General features: G+C 45.4%; 1 protein-coding gene across 1 annotated transcript; it reads left to right on the forward strand.

Moving 5' to 3' along the window:
• Positions 1 to 996: 996 nt before the first annotated feature.
• Positions 997 to 1,590, forward strand: LOC310862414 (protein TEX261-like; the record flags this gene model as incomplete). Its single annotated transcript, XM_083770312.1, has 1 exon — positions 997 to 1,590. The coding sequence occupies one exon, from the start codon at positions 997 to 999 to the stop codon at positions 1,588 to 1,590; it is 594 nt and encodes a 197-aa protein (XP_083626438.1).
• Positions 1,591 to 17,306: the final 15,716 nt, after the last annotated feature.

Below are 17,306 nucleotides of genomic sequence, written 5' to 3' on the forward strand. Positions count from 1 at the left end.
TACCTGCCCTTGGACTATGCGGACGACATCAGCCTGCTCTCTTACCACGTGGAACAAGCTCAGGAGCTCCTGACCAGAGTGGAATCAGAGTGTGCCAAGGTTGGCCTCCGGCTGAATGCCAAGAAAACTGAAGTTGTCAACTATAACGTCCCATCAGAGCATCCACCTCTGACAACAACAGGAGGCACTGCTTTGAAGGAAGTCAAGGACTTCAAGTACCTGGGCTCATGGGTCAACTCAACCGAACAAGACCTGAAAGTGAGGAAGGCACTTGCATGGAGGGCCCTAAACGGCATGGCCAGTGTATGGAACTCCAACCTCCCCTGTAAAACCAAACTCAGCTTCTTCTACGCAACGGTAGAGTCTGTTCTCCTATACGGCAGTGAATACTGGACCTTGAAGCCAACCCTGCAGAAGTCTCTCAATGGGTGCTACACCAGAATGCTGCGTGCAGCACTCAACATCAATAAGAGCACTCATGTTAACAACACAAATCTGTATGATGGAATGCCAAGGGTGAGCCAGAAAATAGCAGCCAGGAGAATGAGACTAGCAGGACACTGTCAAAGACACCAAGAGCTGCCAGCCAGCAAACTAGTGCTGTGGGATCCAACACACAGGCACCGGTCACGAGGACGTCCCACGCTAACATACGTGGATGTACTCAAGAACGACGCAGGAGTGCAAAGTACCAACGAACTGGCCAGACGTATGGAGAACCGGGATGACTGGAAACGACGATGGAGGGCTTGTTTGAGGACGACCTAGAGATCTAAGACGTCAGTAAAAATGACGACATTAAAATTGACGTCAAGTATGTCCAAAATAGGCATATTGTGTCCCGACAGACACACAGACACTCTGGTCTGACGTAACTGTGATGTTGACGCCAATATAAGGGTTCCCTGAGAGACAGTGGGTGGAACGTGGAACGTTAACACTGAGTGACGAACGGAACATCGAATTCTTTTTGGAATATTTTCTTTCTTATGAGACATGTGGTTTATTTATCTATTGAGTTGGTTGTCGCTGTTGCTCCAGATTTCATTTGTCATTCTAGCCATCGCGACTGCCCTGTACTACGTGGCACTACTAATGGAGGAGTACACAGTTCTGGCCAGTCGAATAATGAAGTACATGATACTGGCCTCAACAGGTGTGCTCGTTGGTCTGTACCTGTTTGAAGGGTTCCCTGTGTTGATGGTGGGAGTGGGCCTTTTCACCAACCTGGTGTATACCGGCCTGCTGCAGACCTTCCCCTACATATTGCTGAGCTCGCCCAACTTCATCTTCTCCGGCGTATTGACAGTGGTGAACCATTGCATGGCTTTCCAGTACTTCTCAGATGTGTATTACCATTTCTCGGAGGTGCTGGCATACTGCACCATCTGCCTGTGGATCATACCGTTCTTGTTCTTCCTATCACTCTCTGCTGGAGAATATGTGCTTCCGTCCTCCGCCCAGCAGCAAGGAGATGACGTGGTGTCAAACTACTTCACAAAGGGCAAGCGGGGGAAAAGGTCTGGGATCCTCCTCATCTTCTCTTTCCTTAAGGAGGCAGTGCTGCCCAACCGACAGAAGATGTACTGAGGACGAGGAGGACTGGAGGAGACGGAATCTGGGTGCATTGTGGGGGAGAAACAGTACTGTACTGTCAGCCAATTGTTGAAATTCTGGACATGCAGGAACTAAAACACGACAATGAAACAACAGAAGTGGCCAGTACTGAAGGAGGAGGGAACATGTAGGGGACAAGCCAACAAACGGTGCTTCCTGCTTTTTAACTGGCTCAACCGTTTAAGCAGGATGTGTGTCTGTCTGCTTCTATCTACATTGACTGCCAACAATATGTGGAGACCCTGCTGGAGTGTCTTCTATGCTTTGGTTTCAAGATCCGTTTGTGGGTCTTCAGATTGTGGGAGTGGGCTTGAGTTAAACAGGAATAGAGTCAAAGGTTGAATCCCGTTGGGCATTCGCATCAATCATGACATGGACCCTTTATCGGACCATTTCAGCTGTGGATGGACCCATATGAAGTCTCCTCCTAATGCATTGCCAAGATGGGCTCCGTCTGTCTTGTTAACCACAAGGCCAAGGCCACATTTAGCCCGGTAGTATTGCCTCCGGCCTCTGGGGACGTGACATGCAGAATTCACAAAAAGTCCCAGCAATTACGATTCCTGAAAGAATCGTAACTTTGTTCCCCCATTTTTTTAATGGTCTTCTATGAAGATAATATATAAAGTTATATATAAAGAAAATAACAGTGAGCTCTAGAAATCAAGTGCATTTATTGATAAAAGAAAAGTCTCTGAGCCGTAGGCCTACCCATGTTCTCTTTCCCCTGGAGAAGGTTCTATAGAGCTGGCCATGAGTCCTTATGCTCTGATGCTCATTATAATATGGTGTTTATAGCCCCCTAAAACGATTTTCCAGAAACGTTCTAAAAATAGCATACAAGCTCACATACGGTCTTTGAATGTGGAGTGAAAGTCATAATAAGTATTCAAAAACACATTCTAGATAATACAAATGTTTATTTAAAGGAGCATTCAGTGATTTGGGAGATTTGTGAAAAAACCCTGATCCGCTCCGGTAACAAGATAGTGGGGGGACGCGCAACAGGCCAACAACACACACACCAAGGCCCGCCTCTGCTCGATCATGATTGGATGAAGGATGGGCACTCTAACCAAAAACGAAACCTAATCTTTTTTTTACCCCAGGGGTGAACTGGGGACAGGGAGGAACTCCTTGGTCAGCACATTCTATTGTAGGGAGGATTATCACAAAAAAATAAAAATAAAAGTGATCACTGAAGATAGTTATGAATATCCCAGTAGGCTATTAGGGTATAGAGAAGATGCAACATCACGCCATGTGTACACCTGCTAGGCTTCTACACAAAGTTATTATGCAGTGGTTCTGCAGGAGGCTAGCTAGGATTGTCCTGTAGCCCCATGAAGTTAAAGACTTGTGGGTCATCTATCCTTTTGTTAGCAGTTCATACTACTAGTACTCAAGTCAGAAAGTACCTAATGTAAAGGACTGTAAAACCTTTTAAACCAAGTGAATATTAAACTATCCTTAATGTTAAACTTATAAAACTATAATCCTATATTAATACCTTTTAAAGATAAATACTTTAGAGGTAAACTACAATACTTAAAGAGTAAAAGTATCAGAGTATACCAGAATACCTTATAATGATTTTGACACAAGACACAAAGAAGGAGTCCACAAGCAGTCAGCGTAGGATTTTCCATTTGATATATTACCCATTATATCGGGAGAGAAAATGGCAGGTCTGTACAGAGTTGAAAAGATCTCACTGACACATCATCAGTGACAAGAATTTAAAGGGCATAAGTCATAACATCCTTTTGACATGGGGAAGTGTTCATTTTGGGTTCAGAAGTCAACAGAAAGTGAATAATAGCGCCACCTATAGCTAGGAGGTATGCTTGGCATATTACAATTGACGGCATATAACGTTATTAAGACGTAAATAGGAGAGCGAGGGAGACATGAAGTCTACCTAGCTAGAAGGTCAAATAACGTGTGGTTACGTGGTAACCTATGTTCTCTGAGTGAAGAGACTATCTCTCCACCCAACATATTTCATATGTATGGGGAATGTCCCCACCTCACTTGTGACGTGGATACCTCTTTAAGACACACCAGTGCACTGGCACGCACGGGTATATAAGGCCCAGGTGGTGCGTGATTACACTGGTTTACTTGATCGACACCGCTTCTGAGCGACATCGAGGTGGAGAGATAGTCTCTTCACTCAGAGAACATAGGTTACCACGTAACCACACGTTCTCTATCGTATCAGAGACTATCTCTCCACCCAACATATTTCATATGTATGGGGAACTCTGTAAGACACCTCGTGAGGAAGCGAAGCAGTCCCAGAACCCCAAAGACAACACCAGTGGGCTTCGACCCAGCACATACTGAATTTGGAATGATTCATCATGTATGTTCAATGTAATGTATTTACAACCCCTGGAACGGCCGGACAGCCAGACGCCATCCGCCGCCAAATGCTCAGGCGCTAGGCGCCACCCAGAGCCCGGCCCTGCAAGACGCTAAGGCCAGAGACCACAGGGGTGAAGGGCCGCCCAAGCCAGCCCACTAGACGCAAGGCTGGCTTGACTGGTGAAGGTGACAATGACACCCACCGCTGAGTAGCATGCGAGACCAACTCCCCGAAGGGAGCGAATGCTGCATGTTCAGCCGGTATAACCGGGTGAATGTACATTAGACGGAGTAGACTATGTCGCCGCTGTGCAGGTCTGTCAGAGACGCACCTTTCCACAGCGTCCCCAGGTGGAGTGTGCCTGCCCTCCAGGCGGCACTGGTACTCCTACCTGTTTGTGTGCTGGATAACCTCTGTGATCCATGCACTCTCACTTGAAGCACTCAAAGAGCTGGTTCGTTACTCTGTGGGCCTTGTGTGGCCCTGGCATACGAATCTAATGCTCCAATAGGGCAGAGTGAGGACCGACTCCGTCTCTGTATGTCTACTGTCTGTATGACGATGGTAGGACAGAGCTCAATCACCTGATTGAGACGTGCCCTTTTGAAAACATTGGGGAGAAAGGCCGGTTTGGGGCAAGACTATACCATCATCCGGCATAGGCCTGCAGAGCTCATTATGGATTGACAGAGCTCGCAACTCCCCCATTTCTCCTTGCAGATGTGACACCGACAAGACTGCTGTCTTGAGCATGTCACGCTCACTGACTAAAGGTCGTAGAGCCTCCGGAGCTAACCCCAGATGGGCCTGATTGGGTCCCTAACCTGAGCTCCTCTGGGCCTCAGGGCACCCTTCAGGAAATGCTCTTCCTTTCTTTGTAACGAGGTTACTGCAGTCTGCAGGGCCTGCGCTCCCGCTCAAGTCAGCCTGCCGAACACTCGGTCAGCTGACTGTTGAAGCCCTGTTCTCTGAACCGGAATGATCCTTATGTCACATCACGGTTTTACAAGTAAAAAGTGGATGGCCTTCGTTTTTGTGCATAGTTCCCATCGCGTTTATGCTGCGGAGCTAAGCACACACCCAGTGAGAAGGGTGCTGGATGCCACACTGATACCACATAATGGTAGAACCTGATAAATGCTGACAGCATCGATCAAGAGGCTGTCCCACAAAACTCAGATTGGAGGGCATCTCGCCGTAAACCCATGCGGCAGCGAGGCCTTGTGTGGAATGTGCACATGTTCCCGTTGGGGCTGGCCTGCCTGCCCACCTATATGCCTGCTGGATTGTTTCACAAGCCAATGAGTGAAGTCCAGTCTTGGAGACTATCTGCCTAAGACAGTTAGGCCCATTTACCCTGCTCCACCACCCTGCTTATAGGAGGGTGGGAAGGGTGAAAATCAATAGACTGACTGGCTCACACTCTGATCAGGCCGTAGGCAAAATGCAGGGATTGATGGCGACAACACCTAAGCATTGCCATGTAGGAAGCGGCAGCACCCCTCACTGACAGAGACATTCTTGTGGCTGACACTGCAGTGCTAACAGCAAGAATGCTGTCCTGTGAGAAGCCATTGCAGCCCAAGTCTCCACGGGCTTAATTGGCTCATGCCGTAAGGCAGACAATACCACTCCCCGAGGAGGGACTGCTGGCCTATTGTGTGAGGGATGAACGGTATGAGGACCAACTGGGTGACTATTGTGTCGCCCTTGTGTGGGACAGCGGCCCGCCATGTTGCCAGATCCCTGGCCTAGCCACACGATTACCTCTGGATGAGGAGGGAGCTCAACCGGTCTCCAACACACAGAATTACACCCAGGTGTTTAAACGGCCATGCCGTAATACAACCTTATGGTGGTTCTGCTCACCCCTGACAGTCTCGTCACATTCTGCTGTGTGAACAGCAGTGTGAATTCGCTGGAACAACGTGGAACGTGTAAACTGACGCTGTCAACGATACGCCCACGTAGTGCATGACTGTGAATGACAGATAATGCACTGGCTGCATGTTCAGAAGAGCCGGAGGCACAAAGTGCACCATGATTGCCCTCAGCCCTAAGGGGCGGAGGCACAACCTGAGGGTGGCCCGACTCACTAGAGCAAGGGACAGAGTCCCTGCTTTGCCCTCTAACACATGCCGAGGAGCGCTGCGGACTGTGAGAGTTGACGCCTGCAAGGCCTCTTGTTGAGGTGCCGGCCTAGGTGCCCAAAGTGCTGCAGGTGCCTGGCCACGTTGTTGTGGCACTGCACCTCTGAGCGAGCACACACCATTCAGTTATCCAATTTAGGATGCAAAGGCCCTCCCGCCAAGGACTATGTCCAATCGGGGGGCTAGACATATGCCGAATGGGAGGACACGGGACTCGAAGGTTCTGTCATCTAAGACAAGCCGGTCAGTGCGTCAGACCCGGGATCTGAGAATAAGCATCCCCGGTCGAGCATGGCAAGCCAGTCGCCTTGGAGGATGGCCTGTAAGACCCTCAGCCCTTCCTTGCCGGGAGTGCTGTAAGCAGCACCCCACCCTCCCGAAGACATAGTGGAACCCACCCAGGGGTCCACCTGAATTGTCTTCCAGGACAACCGCTGTCCCGAGAGACAGCGGGTGGGGTCTGGGGCCTTAACTGTCAGGACTGAGGTATGGGCTTAGCCCGCCGAGCACATTTTAGCCATACCCTGCCGGTTGGCCTGTAACCGGACCCGTAGGTCCCTGGAACTGCCAAACCTGACTGGGGTTGCACAGCCTGAGGGGTGACCGAGGCAGGCTACTCATGGCCTTGCCGGAGCATTCCTGCACCTCCTGTGCACCTCCACAGCCTCCTTAGGATGCTGTAGCAAAGCACTGGCCTTTTGGCCAAACATGGCCGGTGGCTCAATAGGCAGCGTGGGGGAGCTTGTCCTCCTATCGCAGCTTGGCCTGGGGCTGCCACAGACGGCACCTCACCAAAGGGCATCAATAGCATGCCTGCTGCCACTGCCTGGGGAGCCTGAAAGCCAGTCGCTGCAGCTCCTCAATAAGGTCCGGGCCCTAATGGTCACATAAGTGCCACATATAAGCCGGTGCTGAAGCAGTGACAGAATAACCCTGTGTTGACTAGCTGTGCCTAGATAGCCATAGTGCATTCTCGGGATGAGAAGGAGCTTACTTTGTGGTTTCGAACCGGTAACCGGATTATACCATGCAAGTTTACACCTATAGGTGCGTGAACGGCCTTGCCGTGATACACCGTACAGAGTATTCCGCCCGACAGCCGCGGCACACTCGAGTTGCCAACATTGGCGAAACTACATCACGGACGCGTGAGCTGACACGGTCAGCAATACGCCGTATATACAGTAGTGTGCAAATGGCTGTGATTTCAGGGCTTGCTCCTGGCAGACTCAGCACGTCCTATACACTGTATAGTGCGCTACTACACCTGAACGCGGAAAGCTGACTGCCACGGCAGCCATACGCTCATCCTGTCTATGACAGAACCCACGGTTCGGAGGATGAGCTTGCTCCGTGGCGTCCCCCGTCGCACGGGTTCTACCACGCAGTCTACACCGGAGTGCGTGAACGGCTTTAGCCGCAATACACTCAAGTGAGCTCTCTCTCACGAGGCGAGGCAAAAACACGGCACTACAGATGCGGAAGTCGCCCCAGCGACAATACGCCTGTATAGTGCGTTTTAATGCTATAGCCTGGCCGGGCTGTTGTTTTGATTGATTGATTTACTGATTTACTAACAGCTTGCAGAATTACAGTACATTTCGAGTACAACTCAATACAAATACTGTTAACAGAGAGTGGGCGATACCATAAAGCATTACACTTGTTTACAATAGGGCCCACCATCTTCAATTCATCAAAACATTTAGAGACGTACGAATATACACAACTATATTCACTGCGCACTCGCAGGTCCCCTCCAGCCCACAGAATATGCAGCATGGATGCGTGAATTGACGCCATGCCAATAATACACCCATATAGTGCGTTGTATTCCACTGCCTTTAAGGATTACCGGGCCACTGGTCCTGTCTGTGTCACTGCACTCAGATCGACAGACAGGCTACACCACAGGAGCGTAAACTGGCGCCCCGCCAGCAATACCCCTGTATAGTGTGTTATATGGCCGTCGGATTCCTTCATTCCTCCTAGCCTCAACTGGCAAGAGGAAGAAAAACATACAGGAGTCAGGATCTTCATGAGCTGCTATCAGCATGACCAGGGAACCCACAGGTCACCCACTGGTCATGGCCATCCTCTGTGGGCATATGTGCCCCACGCAGCCCCAGAGAAACCCCTGCTGTTTCCATTTAATTCAATACCTATATACACTATTATTTTAATATGTTATATTAAATATATATAAATTTAATTGCTTAAACATGCTCAAAAAACGGGGAGTATAGTAATGTGCTTGAGAAGTGAGGGCACAATTTACCCTATGTGCAATTTACACTGCTGTCTCTCAGTCACATATTGATATTCATGTGTTGTTTTTTTTTGTTTTTTTTCGGTAACATGTTTCATGTGGACCCCAAAGACTAGCTGACTGCCATGGCATCAGCTAATGGGGATCTTTCCAAATAGAAAAATAACTAAACAACAGCCAGCTGAGTTCTATAGTCTCTCTCTCTCTCTCTCTGGAGGAGGTTGCACCTGAATTTCCTAGCTGCACTGAGACACAGAGTGTTTGAGTTGGAGACAAACACTCTGCTCCAAACGTTTTGCATTATATAGTGTATATACGTATACCAATTTCCACTGTTTGGTCCACTAGAACAGGGATTTATGAGAGTCTCCCTCGACTTTCCAGGCAACAATTTACCCTACGATATATCACCGTGCACTGGAGACCAAACTTTGTTTGTTGTGGAATTAGCTCGTCCTGTCTATGACTGACAGGACCCACGGTTCGGAGGATAAGCTTGCTCCGTGGCTTCCCCCGTCCGTACGGGTTCTACCACGCAGTCTACACCAGGGTGTGTGAACGGCTTTAGCCGCAATACACCCCAGGGAGCTCTGTCTCTCACGAGGCGAAGCAAAAGAACACAGCACCAAAGACGCGGAAGCCGCCCCAGCGACAATACGCCTGTATACTATACACTAGTGTATAGTGTGCTGTGTTAAATGATAAGCCTATAGCGGGGCTGATGTTTCGCTGCGCCAAACGCAGGTCCACTCCAGCCCACGGAATATGCATCACGGATGCGTTAACTGACACCAAGCCAGTGATACAAACGTATAGTGCGATTATTCCACTGCTTTACAGGATTACAGAGCCAATGATCCTATAGCGGGGCTGATGTTTCGCTGCGCCAACCGCAGGTCCACTCCAGCCCACGGAATATGCATCACGGATGCGTTAACTGACACCAAGCCAGTGATACAAACGTATAGTGCGATTATTCCGCTGCTTTACAGGATTACAGAGCCAATGGTCCTGTCTGTGTCCCTGCCCACAGGTCGACAGACAGGCTACACCACAGGACGCGTAAACTAACACTATGTCAGCAATACGCCTGTAACGGTGTTTTGGCTGGTGTTACCCTGTTTTTGTTTGCTATACCTACAAACGAGCTGTGTGACAGCAATCCAGAGAGGAGCGATCCACGCCAGCTCTCTAACCTGCCTCCAGCAGTGGATTAATCCGGCTGCCAGAACTCGTGAGTAGTTGCTTTTCAAAAAGTCTAAAAAATGCAGTTATTGTTGATAACTTGCTCTGCACTTCCGTTGAGGAGACCACGTCTTGGACTGCTCGGTGGAGATCAAAAAAGCCAGTGTAATCACGCACCACCTGGGCCTTATATACCCGTGCGTGCCAGTGCACTGGTGTGTCTTAAAGAGGTATCCACGTCACAAGTGAGGTGGGGACATTCCCCATACATATGAAATATGTTGGGTGGAGAGATAGTCTCTGATACGATAGAGAACATGTTTTTCACAGACACACTGGGTGTTATGGCAAACAGGAGAAAAACAATTATTTACCTCACACTGGCTGGGCCAGAAGTGAGATGTAACTTAGTGGAACATCGTGACATGAAATATAAGTCATATATAAGCGATTCCTAATTATTGCAGGGCACTTGTAAACAAATCTACAAATAGTCCAAAAATACCTATCAAGCCTCATGCAGGGTATTCCACAAATTCTGGCTGCAATGCTGGTGCAAACATATTACCAGTGGTGGAAAGTAACTACCGGTAAGTACATTTACTTGCGATGTGACGCATTGTGAGCTTTGGTACTTTTTTATACCAATACCTTTGTAGGCTACTTAAACTATATTTCAAGTATATTTTGAATTCCGGAGTTTTACTTAAGAGAGTACATCTACATTAGCCATATTAATACTTTTACTTAAAGCACAACTTTGTTTTTTTCAACCAAGGTTCATGTTTTAGGTCCATAGCTGTCATCACAAATGTGATGAGGTCATCACATTTAATTTAATAATTTAATTTGGGCAAGTGCACCCAAGTGCACCCAAAGAGAGTTCATTGTGCAAAACTAATGCTATTGGATTCAGAATCATGAAAAAGTGAAGTTTGACACTTCACGTGCTACTCAAAGCATAATGAAATTTAGAAAATGTTGCCTTACCGTATCCAGGTTGTTAATGGTACTCCAACTTTCAGCAGCTGTCACAAAGTTTCCCAAGGTCGCCTGCTCGGGTGCCCTAGCTAAATCATTAGAGCATGCCCTGGACCTAAGGGCTCCTAGCTGGACTATATATTAGTTTTAGAAGTGGTACTGCCTGAAGGTCAAAATTATATTACTGCATGAAGGTAGTGCACGCACGTCCGTGGCCCAGAGTGGTGGTGCTGAAAAAGCTCCTCTGAAGTTTTATTGCTCGTCATCCATCCATCCATCCATCTTCAACCGCTTATCCGTAGTCGGGTCGCGGGGGCAACAGCTCCACCAGAGAGCTCCAGACTTCCCTCTCCAGAGCAACATTAGTGACTTCCTCCTGGGGGATTCCGAGACGTTCCAAGGCCAGTGAGTCGACAAATGACAATGAAATACTTATACAATATGGTGGCTCAAATGGCTCTTACAACTGTATTAGCTCTGTGGTACAAATGCTGGCACTCGAGCGGTCAAAGTTCAGAGACATGTATGAGTTGTGTAGGTGTGAGTGAGTGAGATTTCTCCAATTTGGCACAGTAAATCGTTACCATAATATGGTAACGATTAACCACATATTATGTTGATGTGGACCGATCGGCAAGAGACTTTGTACCTTAGAGTGCTTTGTACGCACACAAATAAGCCATTTTTGATCATTTAGATTTAGATTTAGAAGAATGATTTTTATTACTGTTGCCTATAATGATATGCCCACAATTTCGATGTCAGGTTGAAATTGGTTAATTATACGGTAGGCTATATTAATGACAGTCATCATAATATAAAGACCTTTAAAGAGGAACATATATTAATTATCTATATTAATTAATTATCAGTGAAAAAGTACCATCCCAACTCCAAACGTCATGTAATAACTGATAAAAGTATACTTACCTGGCTAGGCCAGCAATAGGCTCTGCAGTTTATTTGCAGTGTTATGTACCATCCGCTAGGTGGCACCAAATCTGATCATAACTGAGCACAGAGCTATGTGGAATCTGTGGTAGGCCTATGTCAAAAGTGCCAGTTGGAAGTGTGATACTTTTGTACATACAGACACTGACAGTACCTCCATTGTTCAAATGTTTTAATGTTTTTTGCATGATTACATCCATCACATGATATGATAACAAATATAAAAGAATATTGTGAAATTCAATTTTATTATTATTATTATTGTTGTTTATAATAGATCATTAAAATGTTGGCTAACGTATCTCTCAGGGACACCAACATGCATTCCTGGGCAGGCTGGGAGGTGGGCCGGTGACTTTCTGATTACCACACGACCTCTCTATACCCATTAAGGTACGGACGCCCCTTAGCTATTAAATGTAACATACCACACATTGTTTCTTATCTTTGTTAAGTGCTAGCCCATGAGTGGCTATATACTCCTCACAAGAAGTTTGGAAACGTAACTTCGATCGATTATTTCTCCACTTCAATAGGCTCTGTGTGTCCCTCACACGTTGCCATCCTCCCTTAAGCCAATTTTTATATACCTAGTTTACCTACTAGAGCAGGGGTGCCCACACGTTTTTGAGTGGTGCAACCACTCCTACATCCAGCAACGTCCGTGTACCTAGGTAGGTAGGTAGGTACCTGTATGTTTGTACAAGTGAGCACGAGTATGTTACTTATTTATACCAGTAGGGGCACCAGAGTACAGAGAAGAAATTGGAACGATACAGAGAAGAAATTGGAACAATACAGAGAAGAAATTGGAACGATACAGAGAAGAAATTGGACGATACAAATTGGAATGATACAGAGAACCAATAGACGGGAGTTGCACCACTCGGTTCACACTGGTGTGATTTTTATTTGAGAGCTACTTTCTAAATGACCAGCTCAACAAGATCTACCCACCATTGCTGAATACAAAATAGTTAACAAAATATTGCATTGTGGATTTGAGCTGACAGGCACTTTTTGATGTCAATCAATCAAGTCACCTTTAATTCAAGTGGCAGATGCCGAAAATATTGTTTTTTTATATATTTAAATATACCTGCATGTCAAAATACTTCTTAAACGTCAACAAAGTCCACAATCACAACACGAGAGGGAGTTCCACAAATCACATTCAACCCAGATGGCTACAAATCGAAACTGGCCCAGGTAAAACAATAATCACACTTGTGTCAAGGGGCTCTTATCATCATACACCATCATTCCGTGCTCATATACGGACATACACACAAAGCTGTGTATAGGCTAGCACTAGGGGTGTAAAAATATATATATATTAAAAAAGATTTGCGATTCCCGTAAGGAATGATTCGAAATCGATTCATAATTTGGAGTACAAGACTGGAGTAGATCGTGATGAAATCCTATGTATTGAATCGAGAATCATTTTGAATAGAGAATCGTTTTGAATCTGGAAAAAATGCTTTTGAATTAAAAGAAAAAAGTTTTTGAATTGAGAAAAAATATATATCGATTTTGAATCGAATCGTGACCACAACAATCGGAATCGAATCGAATCGTGGGACAACCAAAGATTCACAGCCCTAGTTAGCACCCCTCAAAAAGTCTAAAGTGTCCCCACACACACACACACACACACTCTACTGTACATATTTTTTTCTTTTGATTTCTAACCGTTTATATGATGTTTTCTTTTCTTCATTGTTTTCTTGTTTTTTTTGCATAGTACTGCATGTAGGCTATATTTGTGTGTCATTAATGTTCTGATGAATTGAAAATGGAGGACCCCAATGTAAACAAATCTTTGGTGCTTTTCTGGGTATCTCTTAGCAGACATTTCATCGAACTGTACTTATTCTACAAACTGTTCAAAAATCTGGAATGCCCTGCCCAAGAGTGTTCGACAAGCTGATACTATCACATGGTTACAGGTTTGTTTTTTACTTTGAAAACATTGAAAGGAACGGAAGATGTGCCATACTGTCTGATTCTGAATGACTCTCTCAAAAGATGTCTTTAAAAGATTTTATTTTAAAGACATCTTTAATATTTAGTTTTGTGCTGCAGATAAAGTTCAATATAATGTTGAGCATGAGTGGCATTCCCCTTTACATGCTTAAAAGAAGAAGAATATTAAGGGACATTGCATCATATATGTTACACTGCTCAAAATAAACAAAGTTCGTTTCTAGCTTAAAAGGGGATTTTATTTGTAGACCTTTTGTTATATTAACAAAATCACACTTGTGTGAGGTGAGGGGCGCTCTTATCATACATCAGCCAAACAAATCATCACATTTTTAGTTTAAAGTGCTCTAAAAACAAGCATTAAAAGTCCATAGACTTGACTGTACTCTTAAAGTGCTCTAAACTAAAATTTAAATGTCCGACTCCATAGACTTGGCTGCCATATTGACGTAATTTCAAAAGCCAGACATTGAAGGGGATAGCGCCACTCAAAAATAGTATAGATTGTATACTATAAACTGAACTCCTATCCTATCTCAACAAGGTCCTCTAGTCTTTATATGAACAGCAGATGTCACTAATGCTGTGGACAGACCAATAGGATCGTTCTCTCACACAGACATGTGGTAAGCATTTATCAGAGATTGAAGCAGATTACACTAAATCAGATTACTGTACCCCCAACCTGGCTATAAAAAGCAAGGTCATTATGAGCTTAGCCTAATGTGATGTCACTTGTTTTATGAAATATACAAGATCATATTAGGCAATATTTCTGTTGCCATTAGGCCTCTTTTTTCTAATCTGATTTTTCCTCTGACCCCTTACTAATGCTGTGTGATAATGCTACTTCCGATTCATTTATAGGCCTATCTCATCTCAACGGGTGACGCTTGCCGGCAAGAACTGCGAGCCATTGTGAGCTTGAAAATCAGTAGGCCTACTTGTCAACAAGCTTATTCGTACGGCTGTAGAAAATAGCAGATCTACAAGCTTGTAACACAACGCATTCTGATGTGTTGTGAGTGTGAAGTACAGCTATTTTCAGCTAGTGACACTGTAGTTGCCTATGATAAAAGTATAAATTAGGATTTTTGCCGCTCTGCGTTGTGTAATTCTCTATCTGCCTGTCCATCTGCAAGAAAGTGGTGAAGGATGCATACTGTACTACCGGTATATAGTGTATAGTATACTGTATGTGAGTATATACATTGGCTACAGAGTGGGAGAGATTTCAATGTCTGTACAAAGACATTAAGCCTACTTCTGAGGTGTGCGTGCGTGCGTATGTGCTGTCTCCAACCAAGGAAGGACTACAGCAGCAACTTGATCTCCTACACAAATTCTCTCAGACATGCGGCCCTGACAGTGAACCTAACTAAGACTAAAATCATGATATTTCAAAAAAGATTCAGCCGCCAAAACCATCATTTTTTCCTAAATACAATCCCACTAGAACAAACAAAAAACTATACCTACCTTGGCCTAAACATCAGCAGTACAGGGGGGTCAATATCAAATTGCGGGAGTTTTGAAGTCCGAGGGATGTAACTTGTATGTACTTTTAGTCAAATTAAAAAAACTAATGCTTTTTATGATCATTATGATCATGTCTTTACAAATACCATAATTATTTATACAAATTCTATCATTAATTAATACAAAAATGGCTGGATATCACTAAAATGTCAACTAAGTTACTGTCCGAATGTAATAACAACCATGTTCTAATTAGTTAAACAGCAATAAAATGAGCTTAATCAAAAATAGTTTTGATCTTTTTTTTTATACGGCTAAGATAATCATGGCATATATAATGTTTTTGGCAATATATCAACTATTATATGGAAAATAACACATTTTATCCGTGTCCGAGAAGTCACTGTCAACTAAGTTACCCATTACAAAAACACCTCTCAAGGGGGTGTGTCATTTCCAAATCACATGACCTGCTACACACGATGTCATTAACTACTGATGAACAGACTGGCATGGCTCCAATGTATGTTCTTTCTCCTCTTTCTTCAATATTTAACATGAAGTAGTGTGTGAGTCATGTGTGGATTTATCGCATGTCAACAGTGTTACTACAATATTGTTATAAATAACTTTAAATTTCAACTTTTCTCAAACGTGGATCTAATATTTAGAAGAATCTTTCTGCAAAAATGCCATGTGGTGTTTGGTGAGCCATGTTGATTTTAGACCAGAAAATAGCAAATATGTCAACTATGTTACTGTCAACTATGTTACCCTTGTATAGGTAACTTAGTGGACTAAGAGTAACATAGTTTGACACTCATGACATGTTCTTATAGTTTTCAGCAGTTAATTTACTATTCTAACTGTACAGTAAATAAAAACACTGTTTTAAATATTAAATAAATAAATATTATAAAAGACAAACATGTTTTTCAGGAAAATGTCACGATTATCACCTGCAGAGAAGCAGCGTTGGTAATTTGTGCCCGGCGAGATGCCGACCCTGCAAAAAGGGAGGCATACCCATGATGCAGACATGCCTCTATAGTAGAGTGTGCCCTCAGACCTTCTGGGGGCTGTATTCCTCTCTATGGCTCCATAATCCATTGTGAAAGTCTTACCCTTGATATGGGTTTTCCCTTGACCCCATGCCACAAATAACTGATTACCCTTCCTGAAGGGAGCAGTTCTGTCCACATACAGTTTCAATGCCCTAACCGGGCAGATTCAGCCTCCTGTCCTCCACCGAGGAGAACGGAGGCAGATGGAACGCCACTAGGTCGACTGGAGCACTCACAGAGGGGAAATTATTAGGCAGGAAAACCAGGTTCGGCCTAATAGACACCCTGAGTTCCCACTAAATCTCATGCAGCTCGGGCTGACCAAGAGTGCATGCATGTCACTAGCACGCTTTGCAGTTGTCAGGGCAACCAATAGAGCGGAAGAAACTTCAGGTCCACCTTCTCCAGCGGTTCAAAGGAATGATGTGATAGGGCATCCAGTACCAGAGTCAGATACCAGGATGGGACCAGAGATCTGGAAACCGCACAGGCACGCTTGACGCCTCTCTTGAACTGTCGAACCAGCAGGTGTTCTCCCACTGTCATGCTTTATGGCGACGTGGTATGCCGAAATGGCTGCCAAGTTCACCTTAACGGAGGCCTTCAGGTCCACCTTGGGTGCCCCGAACCTGTCCCATATCTGGGCCGCCACCTCTGCGTCTAAGGACCAGTTGTGGTAACGGAATGCACCCCAGTCCCTGTATTCAGGAGTCCCGGACGTGACAGGCCGTGAGTGACAAGAGGCGCTTGTCGCACCACGTCAACAGCCTGTGTGCCAAACATGTGCAGGCCTAGAGACTTCAGTCCCCCTTTCCTGTTGATGGTCGTAGTGTTCTCGATTCTTACCAGAACATGGCAAACTTGTATGAATGGTTTGAAATGCTTAGGGCAAGAAAGAATGTCAGGAGTTGATGTGGGCAAGCCTCAGGGCTCCGTCCTACACACCCCTGGTCATCCTGCCATCGTGGGTGGGCCCCCACCCTGTCAGGCTGGTGACTTTCCTGGCTAGGGCCAATCCCAGGGGGACCTCATTCCCTTGAGCAATCATCTGTCTACAAGTGTGTAGTCTGCAGTCACTGTCACTCGATGTGAAAGCATAGAATGAAAGTCATCTAGTGGTAAGCTAAGAGTGTTTTTATTTAGTGGTGCAACCACTCCTATAGACAGCTATGTGTGTCTCTGGCTGTGTCCGTCCCTGGCTGGCTGGCTGGCTGGCTAGCTGTCTGTGTCCGTCTGAGCACGAAAACTTC

The sequence above is a fragment of the Protomyctophum parallelum genome (assembly GCF_964188405.1).
Source record: "Protomyctophum parallelum genome assembly, chromosome: 7".
In the NCBI taxonomy this organism is placed as follows: Eukaryota; Metazoa; Chordata; class Actinopteri; order Myctophiformes; family Myctophidae; genus Protomyctophum; species Protomyctophum parallelum.